The following is a 16,349-nucleotide window of genomic DNA, read 5'->3' on the forward strand; positions in this document are numbered from 1 at the left end:
TAAATGAATATGCTTTTTCATCCTGGTATCAGTAGCATTGTAATGTTAAAAAATGAGTGTGCACCATTATTACAATAAGTACCAACTGAAAGGATTGTTGCTTACAGTAATAATAATAATGAACTTTCTGACCTAACATTCCACTATCATTATATTTATCTGGTATTCCATGGCATGTTATTACATATGCTTCCATACCGCAACCTTGGGTTCTGACACCCTCTGAATGTTGCCATTCTATGCTGTGTCATGCAGTGCATCACTGAAGCAACCCTTCCAGCTGCTACCTAATAATGGTGCACCAATAACATAAATAAAAATGTGCACCATTTTAGTCTTTTGCAATATGCCACAGATTTCCTGTTTGGTGCGTAGTTAGCTATAGCTTCATTTTACACAGTGTGTTGCATTATTGCATATAATCTTATCACCTAGGCCTACTGATGAGGAAGCTGAACAACTCTTACAGCTGATGACCAGCCGTCCACCAGCAACTCCAGCTGGCGTTCGCTTTGTGTCCCTTTCATTCTGCATGCTGCTAGCATTTCCCAGCTTAGTCAGGTAAGTTGGAAGTCTGCAGTTGAGCCAGTATTGCAGTGCTAGGATGGTTAAAGTTAGCATGGATATTCATTACTTAGTGACTCCTAAGATGGAAAAATAAATCTGGTTAGAGCAGAGATCAGACTTGGCTGTCAATTGCAAATGAAGAATAGCCACTTTGTACAGGTATTGGTGAATTGGTCTTTCATTGATTCAATTATGGTTCGTGGATATACTGACTATGGCCACAAAGAAGCGAATCTTAGGGTAGTATATGGTGACATGTATGTACTTTAATAATAAATTTACTTTTTACTTTTACATGAGAAGAGGAAATTAAGAAAAATAGTACATAACACTATATATAAATGAAGAACATTGGGTTTTGAAATTTGATTATAACTATATGCTGAGCATAAATTGTCAGTAATTAATTACTAATTTCTGTGTTGATGCTTGCTGTGTGTCAACAGGCACACTTGACAGCTATTGTCAGTCCTGAATAATTGGAAATGGTTTAAACAGACAAATATGGAGCTATAATCTAATGGTTGCTTTAAGGATGACCCACATCACTTACTTTTATAGTTATCAGAACCTCTCAACTTTCCTGTAATGATTTATAGGTATTACATCTTCATAATTCGTTTTGTTTCTATTGAAGATGCAAGAAAAGTTCAACTTAGGATCAGAGAAGTAGGATACTGTTAAGTGGTGTTTGATGTATTTACTCTTGCCATCCTTAACTTGCACTGTATGTGCTTGAGCTAATTTCTGCATCTTTAGAAAAGAATATAGCATAGAAGCAGGCCCTACAGCCTATTTAGTCCATGCTAAAACCATTTAAACTGCCTACACCCATCAACCTGCACTGGTACCATAGCCCTTCATGCCCCTACCATTCATGTACCCGTCCAAACCTCTCTTAAATGTTGAAATCAAGCTCACATGCACCACTTGTGCTGGCAGCCCTTTTCACCTTTCACTGTTATCCCATGACCTCTAATTGTAGTCCCACCTAGTTCAATAACAAATGACTGAAAAGCAGGTTGCCTGTTTTGGTGCAGGGTTGCCCAGTTTTAAGGGAAAGGTAAGCACAGTTGTATGGTGTTACAAGGGACTAAGATCTGTATTGTATCAGAACTATCCTTTCCCCACAGTGAAATTGACATGTAAAGACAGGGCCCTAAAGTACATCTAGGATATCAAGAAAATTAGCACAACAAATGTGATCCAAGTGTGCAGGAGTACAAGATTAGGCTACGTAGTCACATATCTAGTCAATACTTAGATTTAGTCTGTTCGTATCTGGATGTTGGTTAACAGGCTTGTTTTCTGAGCCCCCCACACTTGTTGACGGAGGAGTAATGCAGTTGAAAAGTGTAATCCCAAAGGAGGGAATGGGTACAATTTGCTCTGAGCAGTATAATGGTAGAGATCTTGAAAGTGAGCCTAAGAGCACTTCTGTTATCATTTATCCTGATTGGACAGCAATGTTTGCCTCCATGCAGGATGTTTAACCTATCTCATAATTCCATTTATATAAATAAACAAACCAAAAAAAAAAACGTTTTTACGCATTCAGTTGTGAGATTTAGGTATACCTTTGGTAGGTCAGTGTTGATTAGCCATCTGCTGAAAAGGCAGAGATGGTGAACTACCTTTATAAACCATTATAGTCCATGTGGTAAAGGTTCTTCCATGCTGTTTAGATAAGGGGTTAAAAGATTTTGGCAAGTGAAGTTGGGCATATACTAATCTGTTCAGTGGAAGTCTTGGATTTGTACAGTGTTCCCCTTGTGTACTAGGTGGCTGTGGTTGTAGGTAGGAATGATTCTATTAAGGAAAACCTTGTATTGTTAAAGTGCATTTTCTGAATAATACTATAAGGAAAGCATCCAGAAAAAGGTCATCTTCATGAGTAATTTAACACCAGTCTTGTGTGGTTGTTCCCTGGGATGTTCACTGTGCATTTGCAGGCAGAATATTCATTATACACAGAATTAAAAAATCATACAAAGTTGATCCTGGTATTTAGACTCATATTTTAATGTTTCTAGCACACCTGAGCAGGAGCAAATGACTGTGATGTGGTTAAGCTGGATGATCAGAGAGGAAGCATATTTTGAAAGGTAAGACTGAATGTTGGCTCTGTTTTCCTGTCATAGTCTTGCTTCTGATTTCCCTGTGGCAGAAAGCTGGCACATTGCTTTAACTCCAGAGGCAGGAAGGCTCTGCCACTCTCTGTCCATTTCTAGCACCTCATGTGAACATGAGGACAACGCATCTACATCAATGTTCCAGCTCCCCAGCCAATATTTCAGGCTGAAATCATAAGCAGACAATGCCGCCAACCAACAACAACCTATGGCATCCAACTTCACAAAGGTCAGGATACAAATTGTCCTCACCTGAATTTGGCACCATATAGATGGTTACTAACTTACCACTGCAGCCCATATCAATGCCAGAAACTCTTAATTTGTGCTTAAGGTAGTATTGTTTGGAGGGTGACAGACTCCAGCTGACAAAAGCAACAGGTCTCAACCCTTTGCCCTATTCCTGAAACAGCACACCCCCAAACCCTCACAGCTGGCTTCAGTTTGCAGTACATGTGGCAGCTGGGGTTTGCAGAGGTGCTTTAGTCAACAGCTGAATGGCCTGTTCACATTTTGCATCCCATCTTTCTCCAAAAGGCTCCGAATGGCTAAGGTAAATGTTATCTTATTCTCCTTTCATTTTCCTCCCTTTCTTTCCCAAGGGAGAGTAACCACACAGAAGCTGATTCAGAGGGTGGCCTTCTTTGGAGTAATCCTCCTTGAATATCTGGTAGTACCCACAGAATCCAAGGGATAAATGCAGAGCACTCACATTCTTGGGCCTTGGCCATATGGTCACCACCTCTATCTTGGATGGATCCGTAGCTACTCCATTTGTGAGACTATGTGCCTGACATAGTGGACAGGCATCTTATAGAACTGGCACTTGTCCAGTGACAGTTTTAACCCTTCACCTTTCAGGCGAACTGGTACCTTCAGTAGCATCGTCTCATGCTCTGCCAGGGTGGGCCCGAACACTGGGATTATCCAAGTACACCAGTACCTCAAGCAATTTCATGTCCCCAGCAGTCTTCTCCATGACACGTTAAAAAGTAGCTGGTGCTCTTGAAGGAATCCAAATGGATATATGAATGCTGTCTTTCTGTCAGCTTCACTCATGAGTATTTGATAATACCTATTCCTTAGGTCCAGCATACTGAATCACTTTACTCCACTCAGGCAGGCCAGAGCATCCTCTACCTGTGGAACAGTATATTGGTCAGGGACTGTGCATCGGTTCAGTGTCAGCTAGTCAGCACCCATTCACACCTCCTGCTTCCTAGCCACCACTATGGGTGATGCATAGGGACTCTTGACTCATTGATAATTGGAGCTTCCTTCAGTTTCATCAAATGCTGCCAAACATCTTCCACCTCCACTGGTGCTAATCATCGAGACCCTTCTCTTTAAGGGGTATCCTCTATTGCTCAGATGGTGCGGTAAGTACTCTAGTGGCAACCCACATCAAACTCAACAGTAGAAAAGACATCTTCGAACTTTAACATCTTCTGTCAGTCTCCTTTTCCATCTCTTGGGTACCAGGGAGTCACCAAAGTTGAATGTCTTTGCTGTTAACTTTCCTGATACAGGAGATGGTTTCTCCTGGTTTTCTCACCAGAAAACTAGACATTACTGTCACCAGAAAAATGTGCCATTGTCATCCCACCTCTGGGGGTGACCTCTCTCTCCAAGGTTCCTGACAATTACTGTCATCCTGCTTATGTGTACAGTGAAGGTTTCTGCAGTTCTGGGCTCACCAGCACCCTAGCAGCTAAGCATGACTCTCTATGATCATCGGGAGCATCCATTAGGGGGGCCTCGGCATCAAGCATTCTGGGGAATTTAGGGTTTCCCATTACTCTAGCTACTTCCCCAGGATGTAACACAATGGATTTGGGCTGGTTGTACCACACAGTTCCCTGTTTATGCTCATCATTCTGCTTAGGAGGAACTTGCAGCTTTTCAAAAACAGCTCTGAACACTGGGTGAATGGAGAAAGCTTTCAAAAACTTCTCTCCATTTCTCTCCTTGTAGACTCCCACGAGCCTTCTCACAATGGGAGTATTTGTTCCCACAATAATGGAAGCTTCACCCTTCTCAACCAGGTCCAGATAGATAATGTATCAAGCGCCTTGGCTACTCCAACATCTTCTTCCGAAAACTCCAGCTTCAATGACAAGTAACCATCATATGGACATTTATCAGTACTGAGGCCCCATATTCCTAGGGCACTGAGTATCGTCCATGGTAAATGTGTCAAATACCAGTTGTAGAAGGATCTGTACAGTAGAATAACCTGAGAACCTCCCTGTGTCCCTCTCACTATACCCGTTGCCCATCCTCTGGGTTTCTCCCCCCCCCCCCCCTTTCCTTCTCCCTGGGCCTGTTGTCCCATGATCCTCTCATATCCCCTTTGCCAATCACCTGTCCAGTTCTTGGCTCCATCCCTCCCCCTCCTGTCTTCTCCTACCATTTTGGATCTCCCCCTCCAACTTTCAAATCTCTTAGTAGCTCTTCCTTCAGTTAGTCCTGAGGAAGGGTCTCGGCCCGAAACGTCGACTGTACCTCTTCCTACAGATGCTGCCTGGCCTGCTGCGTTCACCAGCAACTTTGTGTGTTGCTTGAATTTCCAGCATCTGCAGAATTCCTCATGTTAACCTCTGTCAAGTATGGTTTTGGCATAAATACCCTCAATCTGTATGGATACACTGGAGCTTGACCCTACAAAACCTTCAGGAAATGAGATTTGCGCTTTAGTATATTCCTTGATACATTGATTGGAACATGTCTCTCTCTCTCCCCCCCGCGAGATGCAAGGCAATTCCCTTACTGGGTCTCTCCAAAGTTACAGACTTCCTCTTCTGTTTAAGTAACCGTTAGGTCACTTTCCGTAGGCTTTCCTGTCCTTCACACTCCCATTTGAAAAGTCCATCCTTGCCACAGCTGTAACAGAAAATATCGGTCATTGCCCTTGTCAGGAGACCCCAGCCAATAACAGCCCTCTGCTTGGTACGTCCCACTGATGGATTCGGCTTCCTATTGTCTTTGTCATGCTTGGTGGCAGCAGTAGCCGACGTCAACTGAGGTACATTGGCTTGCAGGTTTTTCACTACATCCTGCAAAACTACAGCTCATATGGCAACAGGGGTTGTTTCAGCAACAGAGGCTACTACTGAGGACTTTGCCCTGCTGATAGAGGCCTTCCACTCCTCTGTCGTGTATTCCCCCTCTTACTTCTCTGATCAGCTCAACAAACAAGGGAGGAGAAGGGTCTTATGAGACATTTGGATGCTTAAAGCAATCATGTCATGTGACAGCACGCCCTTCACCACTTGCTCCATCCTTAATTGATTTATCTCACCCAATTGATTGGCCCTTTTGCAACACAAGCAATGCAGCTGTCTCTCTCTAGCCTGAAAATGTAGGCAGAAAGTTTCTTCCCTTTCTCCTGGAATGTGTGCCTGAACCTTATCATAAGCTCCACTGGGCTGTCTGTCATGCCAAAAATGCTTTCTTATGCTTGCTTGTAGCCCACTGACATGACCAACATGTTCTCTGCATTAAGGATCTCACCACCTCAGCAGCCAGATCTTTTAGACTCTACCAGTTGTTATTTTTTCATTTTATCTGAGCACTGCCATTCATCCAGTAACTGAGATGTCTGCTCTACCCAAGTCTCCTATTCCTCCTCCCCATCAGGGGTGGGCTTGACTCCTGAAAACATTCTCAGCTTGCAATAACTTTGACTTTCCACCAGTACACTTTGACATTTATCTACTGGGGTGTAATTGCCGAAAACAAATCAGAATTTTCACCAACAGCTGAGGGACCCATTGGACGTTTCACATGAGACAACTCCTTTCCCTCACTTCACAGAAATGAGAACAACTTGTCTTTTAAAGTCTTTGCCTTCAGCTACAAGAAACTTGTCTTTAAATTCTTCACCCTTTTCTCTAAGAGTATGGATGGCTCATGACTCCACCTCTCCAGGTGCTCCGATCGTACCGGACAGCGCAATTTTATTCATGTCACTGCTAATCTGGACTAACAAGACATCTTCACCTGTCGATTGAGCAAACCACCATTCAACGAGTGTAACTTTCCCTAATACCTTAACTGAACTTGGCACTCTGATCAGAAATTTGTCTGGGCTGCAGGTATCCACGCGGCTCAGAACACAAGCATTAGTTGTGGGTAGTCACTTTGAATCACACCAAAGCTGAATCCCTGCAGCATCCATAATCAAGTCACCTAATCACTTGTCCCGACACTAGTTTAAACGCAGGCTTAAACACCACAAACCACTTAATCAGTTCTTAGATCAATTGCACAGCTTTCAGCAAATGAATCCTGGATGAGTCCTCACAATGAAACCCCCCCCCTCACCGGGCTTGTATAGAAACTTGGCTAGTCAGCTGGCTCTGCTAACAGCCACTGGTCTCAGTGGTGGGAAAACCAACTTTCTCAAGCAATGTATGTCTAGGGTGGGTATGATTTGGGTCCCACCAAATCAGGAAAGTTGAGATGTTTCAATTAAGGGAACCCTGATTTGAGCAAATGCTGTGTAAATACTGCCCATATGCAATTATCCATTGGCAAGAAATAACAGATGGCACACCGCATACTATTATAAAGGAAGTGTATTTACTAATTTCAGCTTAATCAACCAGTTATTAAGAGAAAAAGAAAAAGAACATTAAAGGACCCATTATAAACATCCAACGGACCTCCCTCCTGATCATCTCCTCTCCATCGCCTGCCAAAAAGACCATGAACCCCACCAGTGTCTGTCACAAATTTCTCTCTGCCCAGGTTTCTCTCAATAGCTGACACAGCATTCCTAGGCTGAATGTCACAGACCCTTATCTCTAACTGAAACACAAACACTATCAGCAGGACACAATCTTTCTACAGAAACTACTAAATGAAATGCCCTACAGCATTAGGAGTAAAAAAATTTAACCAGGCCATTACACTTGAATCTTTAATCTCTATATTGTTCATCAGACCTCCACTTCCACAATGAAGGAATAATGACTTGTGCTGTTTTCTTGTTTACGTTCCAGTACTACAGGAGTCTCTGCTTCATTTGGTGAGATGCTGCTGTTGGTTGCTATGTATTTCCATAGCAACCAACTTAATGCCATCATCGACTTGGTGTGTTCCACTCTGGGTATGAAGGTAATTCTGGCAAGTGTGTAGGTCAACAAGTTGAATGCATTTACTTCTTAACTAAAGGTTTCTCTTTTAGAACAAATACAGTGGATTCTGGTTAATTGGGACACATCGGGATTAGTACATTTTGGCCCATTTAAGCAGCTGCCCCAATTACTGAAGTTACATGGAAAAAGGTATTTTTAAAAAAAGACAAACTACCATTTAATTAAATAACAAATTATGTACTTAAATGAAATATGGACAATTTGGAACACTGAATACTACTACAGTACTATAAAACTGTTTTAGTTCCTAACAATTACAGCCGAGGAATTAATCCAGTGTATGCTCCCATGTTCTTGATTGACCGTAAATGAACAAAATCAGCACAGACACCTAGGGCAGATAGTGGACTGCCTTCATAAAAAGCTTTTTGACAATTGCATCATTGTAACATTCAAGATGATTGTCGATGCGTTCAAATTCTTTGTAATTCCTAACTTGAAGTAGTGAAATCATTTCACTTTCACTCCCAGACTTTTCTGACAACTCTGTCTAAATGATTGAAATTGCATTGAGCAAAGCAGTTCAGAATTGTGTTACTGCTTATTTTTCACCAATTATCAGAGACAAAAATCACTGCTTTTTAAACATGAAAATACCCAACTAGTGTGATTTTAAAAACTGTTCTAAGCACAAGTGTGTTGTCTAATGGCCATTTACGAGTGCATGTGACTCACACTAGCTAGAAACTGCTCGACAACAGTCTCCTGTCCCAATTAAGCAGCATAGCATTCCAAATAAATGAAAGGAATCCTGGCTAATTTCCAGATTTGGTTTTGTTCTTTAAGATTTGTCTCAAGTAAGTAGCTGCCCCAATTAACTGGAATCCACTGTATTTAAAAATATTCACTGCATGTACATAAGCACCTTATTTCATTCTATTTCCCCAGGGTGTTCATCAGATCCCCACTGCAACTAATAATAGTCATAGTCACCAGAGCGTAAACAAGAGTTGCAGGCCAATGATTCCTCCCTCTGGGGGAATTAATCATCTGCTACAGCATTGAAGCAGATGCTACAAGTTGGTGCTGTTGTGGTTTTGAACTTCGATAATCTCCAGCTGTTAATGACTAATGTTAAAGACCTAATCCATTTTCAGTAAAATACAAAAAAGTTGTAAATCTTTCTATGCAAAATCTGAATAGAATTTCAGGGTGGAAACAAAATTATTCTGACAGTGTAGTGGCACTGCCCTCATGGTAAAACGAGTTTGCTTAGAAGTTTCTTTCTGACCTTCCTTTCCCTTTGGGAATGGAATAGAACAACAGATTTAAAATTAAAGATTAGCTTTATTTGTCACATGTACATCAAAACATAGTGAAATGTGTCATTTGTATCAAATCAATGAGGATGTCCTGAGGGCAGCCAGCAAGTGTTTCTGGTGCCAAATTAACATGCCCACAACTTACTATCCCTAACCATACGTCTTTGGAATGTGACAGGAAACCCCCATGGTCATGGGGAGAATGTATAAACTTGTAGCCAGTGGCAGTAATTGAACCGCTATCAGTGACTGCTGGCACTGTAATAGTGTTATGCTGACAGCTACACTACCGTACCACCCTCTACAGCGTGCAGTGGCTTTCGTCTTCTCCAGAGGGAAAACTCTGAAAAATGAGTACACTCATCTGAACCCCCTTCCCAGCCCTTCAGGACATGACATGAATTACTCAGATGTGATGATGCACCCACTGAACCGAGGCTTAAAGCTCAATGTGAGAGGAGGCAATTATAGAAATGAACAACAGCATTTTTGATGGAGGAATTTCGTGTTTAACCCGTGTCAGCTTGCACCTTCAACTAAAACATCCCAAAAATACTTTGCAGAAACACAATGAGAACAAAGATAAAGCTATTAGCTCAGGAGAAGGTGTGCACAAAAGGTGAGGTTTCAAAACTGGAGGGCTTTAGGGAAGAAATTCTACTGCAGGACCTTAATGAGTGGAGATGGTGGCTGTCAACAACATAAAAGGAAAAAGAATGCACTGGAAAAATCGACACTGAGTTGTAGATGTCAAAACGTTCAGCAGACACCATAAAACAAATTAAACAGGATTGAAATTTTGAGCAGTAGTTTCTTGGTGAATTAAGAGCCAGCATAAGAGTGTCAGTGAAGATAATGCCAATGAGTTGTTATTAAAGTGTTGTGTAATACCAGACCGGTCATAGGAATTTACATGAGCTCAAGTTTACAAATGTTAAAAGATGGGAGACTAGCAAGGATAGCATTATAATGTTAACTCTCCACCTGAGCATTTCAGCATTCTCTTGAGGTTTACAGTTCCGGCAGCAGTTCAGAATGGTATTTCATCATGCCATTTTGTTTATCATCATTTATTAACCAGATGGTTTCATAAACATCAGGATCACTTGTGTGATTCTAGCTTCGATCTAACAGATATTTCCATCCCTTCGCCCCATCTTCTCTGCAGTCTAAAATTTGCTTGTTTTCTCACCTTCCATTCTGATGGAGTCTTTGACCTGAAACATTAACTCAGTTTCACTTTTAACAGATGCTTCCTGACGTAGTGTATGTTTCTAGCATTTTCTGATTTACTTCAGATCTCTGGCATTTGCAATTTCCTGATTTATTTTTTCTATTTCATTTGAAGCAAGTTAGTCTGTCAGTGGCAGCCTTGTAAAAATGCCTTTGTATGATGCACTATGGAAGGAGTGAAGTCGGCTGACATCCTAACCTATTGTTCTCACCTGTTGTGCACATTAGAAATCCCAGCACATGAATCCAAAATATGCCCCTAAAAACTTAACTTTGTAAATCCGTGTTACTCTGAGATAAGCTTTGCATTAAGACTAGTTTCAGACCACAGAGTACCAACCTGTTATTTATTGTTAGACCTTGATTTTACATTCTTACATTTCCTTTCATAGATTGCAATTAAGCCAAGCTCACTGAACAGAATGAAAACCATCTTCACACAAGAGATATTCACAGAACAGGTGAGTTCACAGCTTGTAAAAGCCTTTACCTTAGCATTTGTATACAAGGGAATACTGTGTGTGCCTTGTATAAAGAATTGCTAATTAAGCAGTTCATGTCCAATTTAAATCTTGCATTTCAAATTACTAATCTTGAAACCTTCATTTTATGACTCAAGATTGATGACAAGTTTCATCTATATACTTCATCACACATCATTCATCATACCTAAATGAAGCTACTGTTGCTATCAGATGAAATGACCAGGAATAAGCTGAAGGTAGTATCTATTAATGTTCATCATATGCAGGACAATCATTTGAATGAAGTGTTATACAGCCAGCTGCTGTCGAGATGTACTCTGTGAAACAGGAGGTGATGTAAAATGGGAAGAAATATTCACAGTTGCTAATTAAACAGAAGAAACTAATTGATTAGTCATGGAACAGTTTATGTGGGTGTATCTGGCATTCTGTTTGCTTGTGTGCGGGAGGTAAACTACTGCTTACAGGCAAGGTCTGTGGAACCTGAATGAGGAACCATTCCCCCTTTATCAAACTGGTTTTTATTATTTTTGCCCCTTCTCAACTTTTATTTTTTGCTACAGAATGTGTGGATGCAGCAAAGCAGTGTCTAGGTTGACAGTACAATGTATGAGAAAACTGGCCAGCACCTTTTTGCACCTTTTTAGTGACTGCGGCATTTATCTTGATGTCACCATCCAGGATATATCTTCTCATCACTACCATAAGGGAAGGAGGTGCAGGAGCCTGAAAGGAACAGTTCTTCCCTTCCACTGTCAGATTCCTGAACAGTCCAAAACAGAGTGGTTTCCTCTAATTTGTGGAAATCAGACATGGATTTTGTAATCACTTTTTGTTCTTGCTAATGATAACAGAAGTTTCAGGAGTAGCACTTTATAAACGTTGAATCCAGTAGCAATAAAACAAAGTGTTGGAAACAGTTTGAGGATAAAGGGGAAGCCTTTTAGGACCGAGATTAGGAAAATCTACTTCACATAGAGAGTGGTGAATCTGTGGAATTCTCTGCCACAGGAAACAGTTGAGGCCAGTTCATTGGCTATATTTAAGAAGGAGTTAGATATGGCCCTTGTGGCTAAAGGGATCAGGGGGTATGGGGGGAAGGCTGGTACAGGGTTCTGAGTTGGATGATCAGCCATGATCATACTGAATGGCAGTGCAGGTTCAAAGGGTTGAATGGCCTACTCCTGCACCTATTGTCTATGAAACACTCAGCAGGTCAGACAGCATTTGTGGTGTGGAAATAGTTTGTTTTTTAGTTGCAATAAACTTCAAAACTGACTTTTTCCAGTATTTTCTGCTTTTATTTCAGATTTTGAACATCTGCAGTACTTTGCTTTTGGATTGAATTCATAGCTTTTAAGCAGTCAATCATTTTTCTCACATTTCTAGAATTTAACCTTCTGATGTTTCAGATTCCAATTCTCTTCTGATTGTACCTCTCCAGAAATATTTTTACTGCCCCCTTGCCAGTGGCAGCATCATCATTTGTGCCTTTTTGTTTCTCTTGGTCTTGAACGTATCACAGATCTTCTGTCTCTGCACTCTCTCTCACCCTCACTGCCACTCTGAAAGGGAGAGTGCATACGCATGCAGATGTCTGCAAATTCTTCAACCATCAGGCTCCTCAACCAGTGTGGAATTTTCACTCAACACAACACTGAACTGATTATTAAGCACAACCTTTGGACTCACTTTCAAAGACTCTGCAACTCAAGTTCTCAGTTTTTTTTTTATCATTTTTATTAGTAGTAGTAGTTCTTGTTTCTTTTGTTTTTGCACAATCTATCAGTCTTATTTAATTTTTCATTGATTCTTTGTACTACTTTGTTCTACAATGAAAGCCTGCAAAAAGTGCATCTCAGGGTAGTATTTGGTGACATATATCTGCTTTGATAAAATTTACTTTGAACGTTGAGTTTAAACAAGTTTCATTGTTGACTTTTCCAAGTTTTGATGGTGGGTAATAATAGCTTGGCATGGACTGGATGGGCCAAAGAGCCTGTTTCTGTGCTGTGGTGCTCTGTGGGTCTGTGTAATTAAACTAAAATTTTAACAGCTCCCTGACGTGGATGTTTCCAAACTTTCCTGTTTTTAAATCAGGAATTGGTTAATAGAAAGGATGACAAATGTACATCACTTTTGTACTACTGTGCAAAGCAGTGGGTGGGTTAGATCTTGATCTAGTAAGCTCGAATTGTGAATATTAAACTTAGTGATGTGTTAGTTGCAACATGTTTTTTTAACTTCTAATTTTAGGTGGTGACTGCCCACGCTGTGCGAGTACCTGTTACCAGTAACCTGAGTGCCATCATCACAGGGTTCCTACCTATACACTGTATTTACCAGCTGTTAAGAAGTCGTGCTTTCACTAAGCATAAGGTTTCCATCAAGGTACTGACTTTTTCTTATATTTAAAAATACAATTTCTGTTAGACAGTAAGGTCGTACTTTGCCCATGGTTGATGTCAACAGCAGCTTGCATTCATATAACACCTTTTAATAAAAGAAAATATCCCCAGGTGCACACAGACATATCATCCTTCATAGAATCATTATATCATAGAATAATTACACCTTCAGTTCTATGATGGCTATGTTTACGAACAGTCCAGGCAGTCCTAACCCTTCAGTTTCTTTCTTCCCAATAGAAATATTAGGGAAGATTTGGCTTGACTAAGCTTTGAGTCATAGAACCATACAACACGGAAGCAAGTCCTTTGGCACACCAGGTCTACACTGTCAATCCGGCGCCCATCTACGCTAATCCAGTCTTTCCTTTTGCATCTCTTCTCAACTCCCCACCCTGCTCCTACCATCCTCTTATATTGGGGCATTTAGCCATCTAAACTGTCAACCAGCATATCTTTGGCATATTGGAGGAAACAGTCGCACCTGGGGGGGGAAACACAGTCACAAGATGTGCATGCAGACTCCATGCCAAGGTCAGAATCAAATCAGGTCTCTGGAGCTGTGCAGTGCAACACTAACTACTATACCATTGTGCTAACCCAGATGATGGATTATATAGTCTTAGCATCTGAAAGCATTATTGCTAATGATTTATTGATAAAATTTGTGGATTGTCAAGATGCCAGATGCTTCTGAAAGTTAAAGACCAGAAAGGATTGAAGAGATTTGGAAAAAGAATTTTAAAACAGAATTTCTACTTCATTAAGAGCTTGAGGATACTGGGTATGTCAGCAGACATACCGGTGGAGAGCATTCTAACTGGTTGTATCACTGCCTGGTATGGAGGCTGCAATGCACAGAATCACAAGAGGCTGCAGAGGGTTGTAGATTCAGCCAGACCATCATGGAAACAACCTTCCCGCCATCGAGGGCATCATCAGCATCTGTCACTGAGGACCCTCACCATCAGGACATGCCTTCATCTCATTACTAGCATCAAGGAGATGGTTCAGGAGTCTGAAGACCTAAATGTAAAGATTTAGGATCAGCTTCTTTCCCTCTGCCATCAAATTTCTTAATGGCTCACTAACACTATTTCACTATTCCTTTTTTTTTTTTTTTGCACTATTTATTTATTTTTGTGATTTATAGTGATATTTATGTCTTGCACTGTAGTTACAAAGCAACAAATTTCACAACATATCAGTGGTAATAAGCCTGATTCTGGTTCTGATTTTAGAAGCAGGTGTGTGTGGAAGCATTGAGAAGTGATGAGTTGGTAGCAGTTAGTGCAAGTTGGGAGAGGTCACGGATTTATAGTGACCTCAGACTTGCCAAGTATGTGATTGGGGGAAAAAAAAATTGAAGTAACAAAAGCATGAATGAGAGTTCCACCAACAAAAACAAAACCAGACATTATGCAAGTGGAGATGGATAGTCTCAGAATTGGATTTATTATCACTGACAGATGACATGAAATTTGATATCTTCCGGCAGCAGTACAGCGCAGACATAACAATCTATAAATTAACAGAAAAGGAATAATGAGGTAGCATTTCTGAACCATTCAGCAATCTGCTGTTGGAGGGGAAGAAGCTGTTCCAGAATCGTTGAGTGTGTGCCCTCCCTGATATAGTAATGGAAGGAGGGTATACTGAAGGTCCTTGGTGGACAGTCTGAGTAAAGGCACAGAAACGATCTGACATTCATGCTTAGATCAAAGGCTGCAGACAGTCTTTCAACTTGTTGGTTCCATTGGGTCAGGAGATGACTGATAGTCTCAAACCTGTTTAATCCATGACATCAACCAACTACTTCTCCCCCCTCTCCTTCCCCCACCCCCACACACACGAAGTACCATAGTAAGAATGTAGAAAAAATGTGTCTTTTTTTGTGGAGCAGAATGGATGGCTTGAGTTCCTGCTGTGGTGTTGCTACCTAAAGTGTGTCTTCCCTTTTGGGATGTTTTTCCTCTTACTAGTAATGACAATATCTTCATTTGTGGATGTGAAATACTGTAATCAATTTTAATCGGTTAACATGCAGGTCCTATGATGTTTCCACTGTAATGTTCCTAAGACAGGTGATTGTGCACAGTTTGACTTTTAGATGAAAGTATGTTTTGGGAACTGCATCATCCCCTTTTATGGTAACTCAGTGGCCCAAGCGGAACTCCACCCTTGCTTGCTGTTTCATATCTCGCACCCAGAGGGCCAACATCAATTACAAGATGTCTGAATGCTACAATTTTCAATATTATTTATTGTTTGTACATTTAGGATTGGATTTATAGACAGATGTGTGAGACTACAACACCCCTGCACCCTCAGCTGATTCCTCTGATTGATGTATACATCAATTCCATCCTAACGCCAGCATCCAAGGGTAATCCAGAAGCCACAAATCAACCAATTACAGAACAGGAGGTCCTGAATGTATTCAATGGCCTTACCTGGGTAAGATCTGAAACTGTAAAGGCAGAAGATTTGTACTGAAGTATTACAAGTTAATGGTTCTTGCTGATAGAATACACTGATGTGATATCAATTGTTCTTAGAAGTAAATCATAAACACGAGATTCTGCAGATGCTGAAAACCTAGAGCAGCACACATAAAATGCTTGAGGGATTCAGCAGGCTGGGTAGCAACTTTAGAGAGGAATAACAGTTGATGTTCTGGGCCAAGATGAAGGGTCTTCACCAGCAACATCAACTGTTTATTCCCCTCCATAGATGTTGCCTGAGTTCCTCCAGCATTTTGTGTGTTGCTTTTAAAAATTGATCACCTGCTGTAATATTCCCCCTTTGTCACAGTAGTATCACTGGGCTGCTATTTTTCCTTGAACCTGTATGCATGCACAGATTCAACTTGTACGTGAATCAGCCTTCTCACTAGCAATGGTAAATTGAAGAAAGGAAATTGTGCAACATTGAGTTTCCACCACTGATTGTTTTGTGTACTGTCACAGGGTAGACTGCAGCAAACACAGGAAATTCAGTTCTTCGGTTCCAGTCTGCACTGAATTTAGTTGGTGCAGAATTAGAGGAAAAGTTAGTGTTTCCACTCCTGGTGGTGATGGAGCAACCAACCCTTTTGCTA

At 41.0% G+C, this 16,349-nt stretch overlaps 1 protein-coding gene across 2 annotated transcripts in view; it reads left to right on the forward strand.

Annotated features, from left to right (window-relative positions):
- Positions 1–16,349, forward strand: part of ints2 (integrator complex subunit 2) — a 60,528-nt gene that overhangs the window by 16,467 nt on the left and 27,712 nt on the right. Inside the window, exons 9-14 of one of the 2 annotated variants that reach the window (XM_072243545.1) lie at positions 436–561; positions 2,601–2,672; positions 7,706–7,829; positions 10,749–10,817; positions 13,098–13,232; positions 15,530–15,706. In XM_072243545.1, coding sequence (XP_072099646.1) covers positions 436–561; positions 2,601–2,672; positions 7,706–7,829; positions 10,749–10,817; positions 13,098–13,232; positions 15,530–15,706 — 703 coding nt within the window. The remainder of the gene's footprint in view (positions 1–435; positions 562–2,600; positions 2,673–7,705; positions 7,830–10,748; positions 10,818–13,097; positions 13,233–15,529; positions 15,707–16,349) is intronic. The other variant, XM_072243546.1, reaches the window with a different exon arrangement.

The sequence above is a fragment of the Mobula birostris genome, chromosome 25 (genome assembly GCF_030028105.1).
Source record: "Mobula birostris isolate sMobBir1 chromosome 25, sMobBir1.hap1, whole genome shotgun sequence".
In the NCBI taxonomy this organism is placed as follows: Eukaryota; Metazoa; Chordata; class Chondrichthyes; order Myliobatiformes; family Myliobatidae; genus Mobula; species Mobula birostris.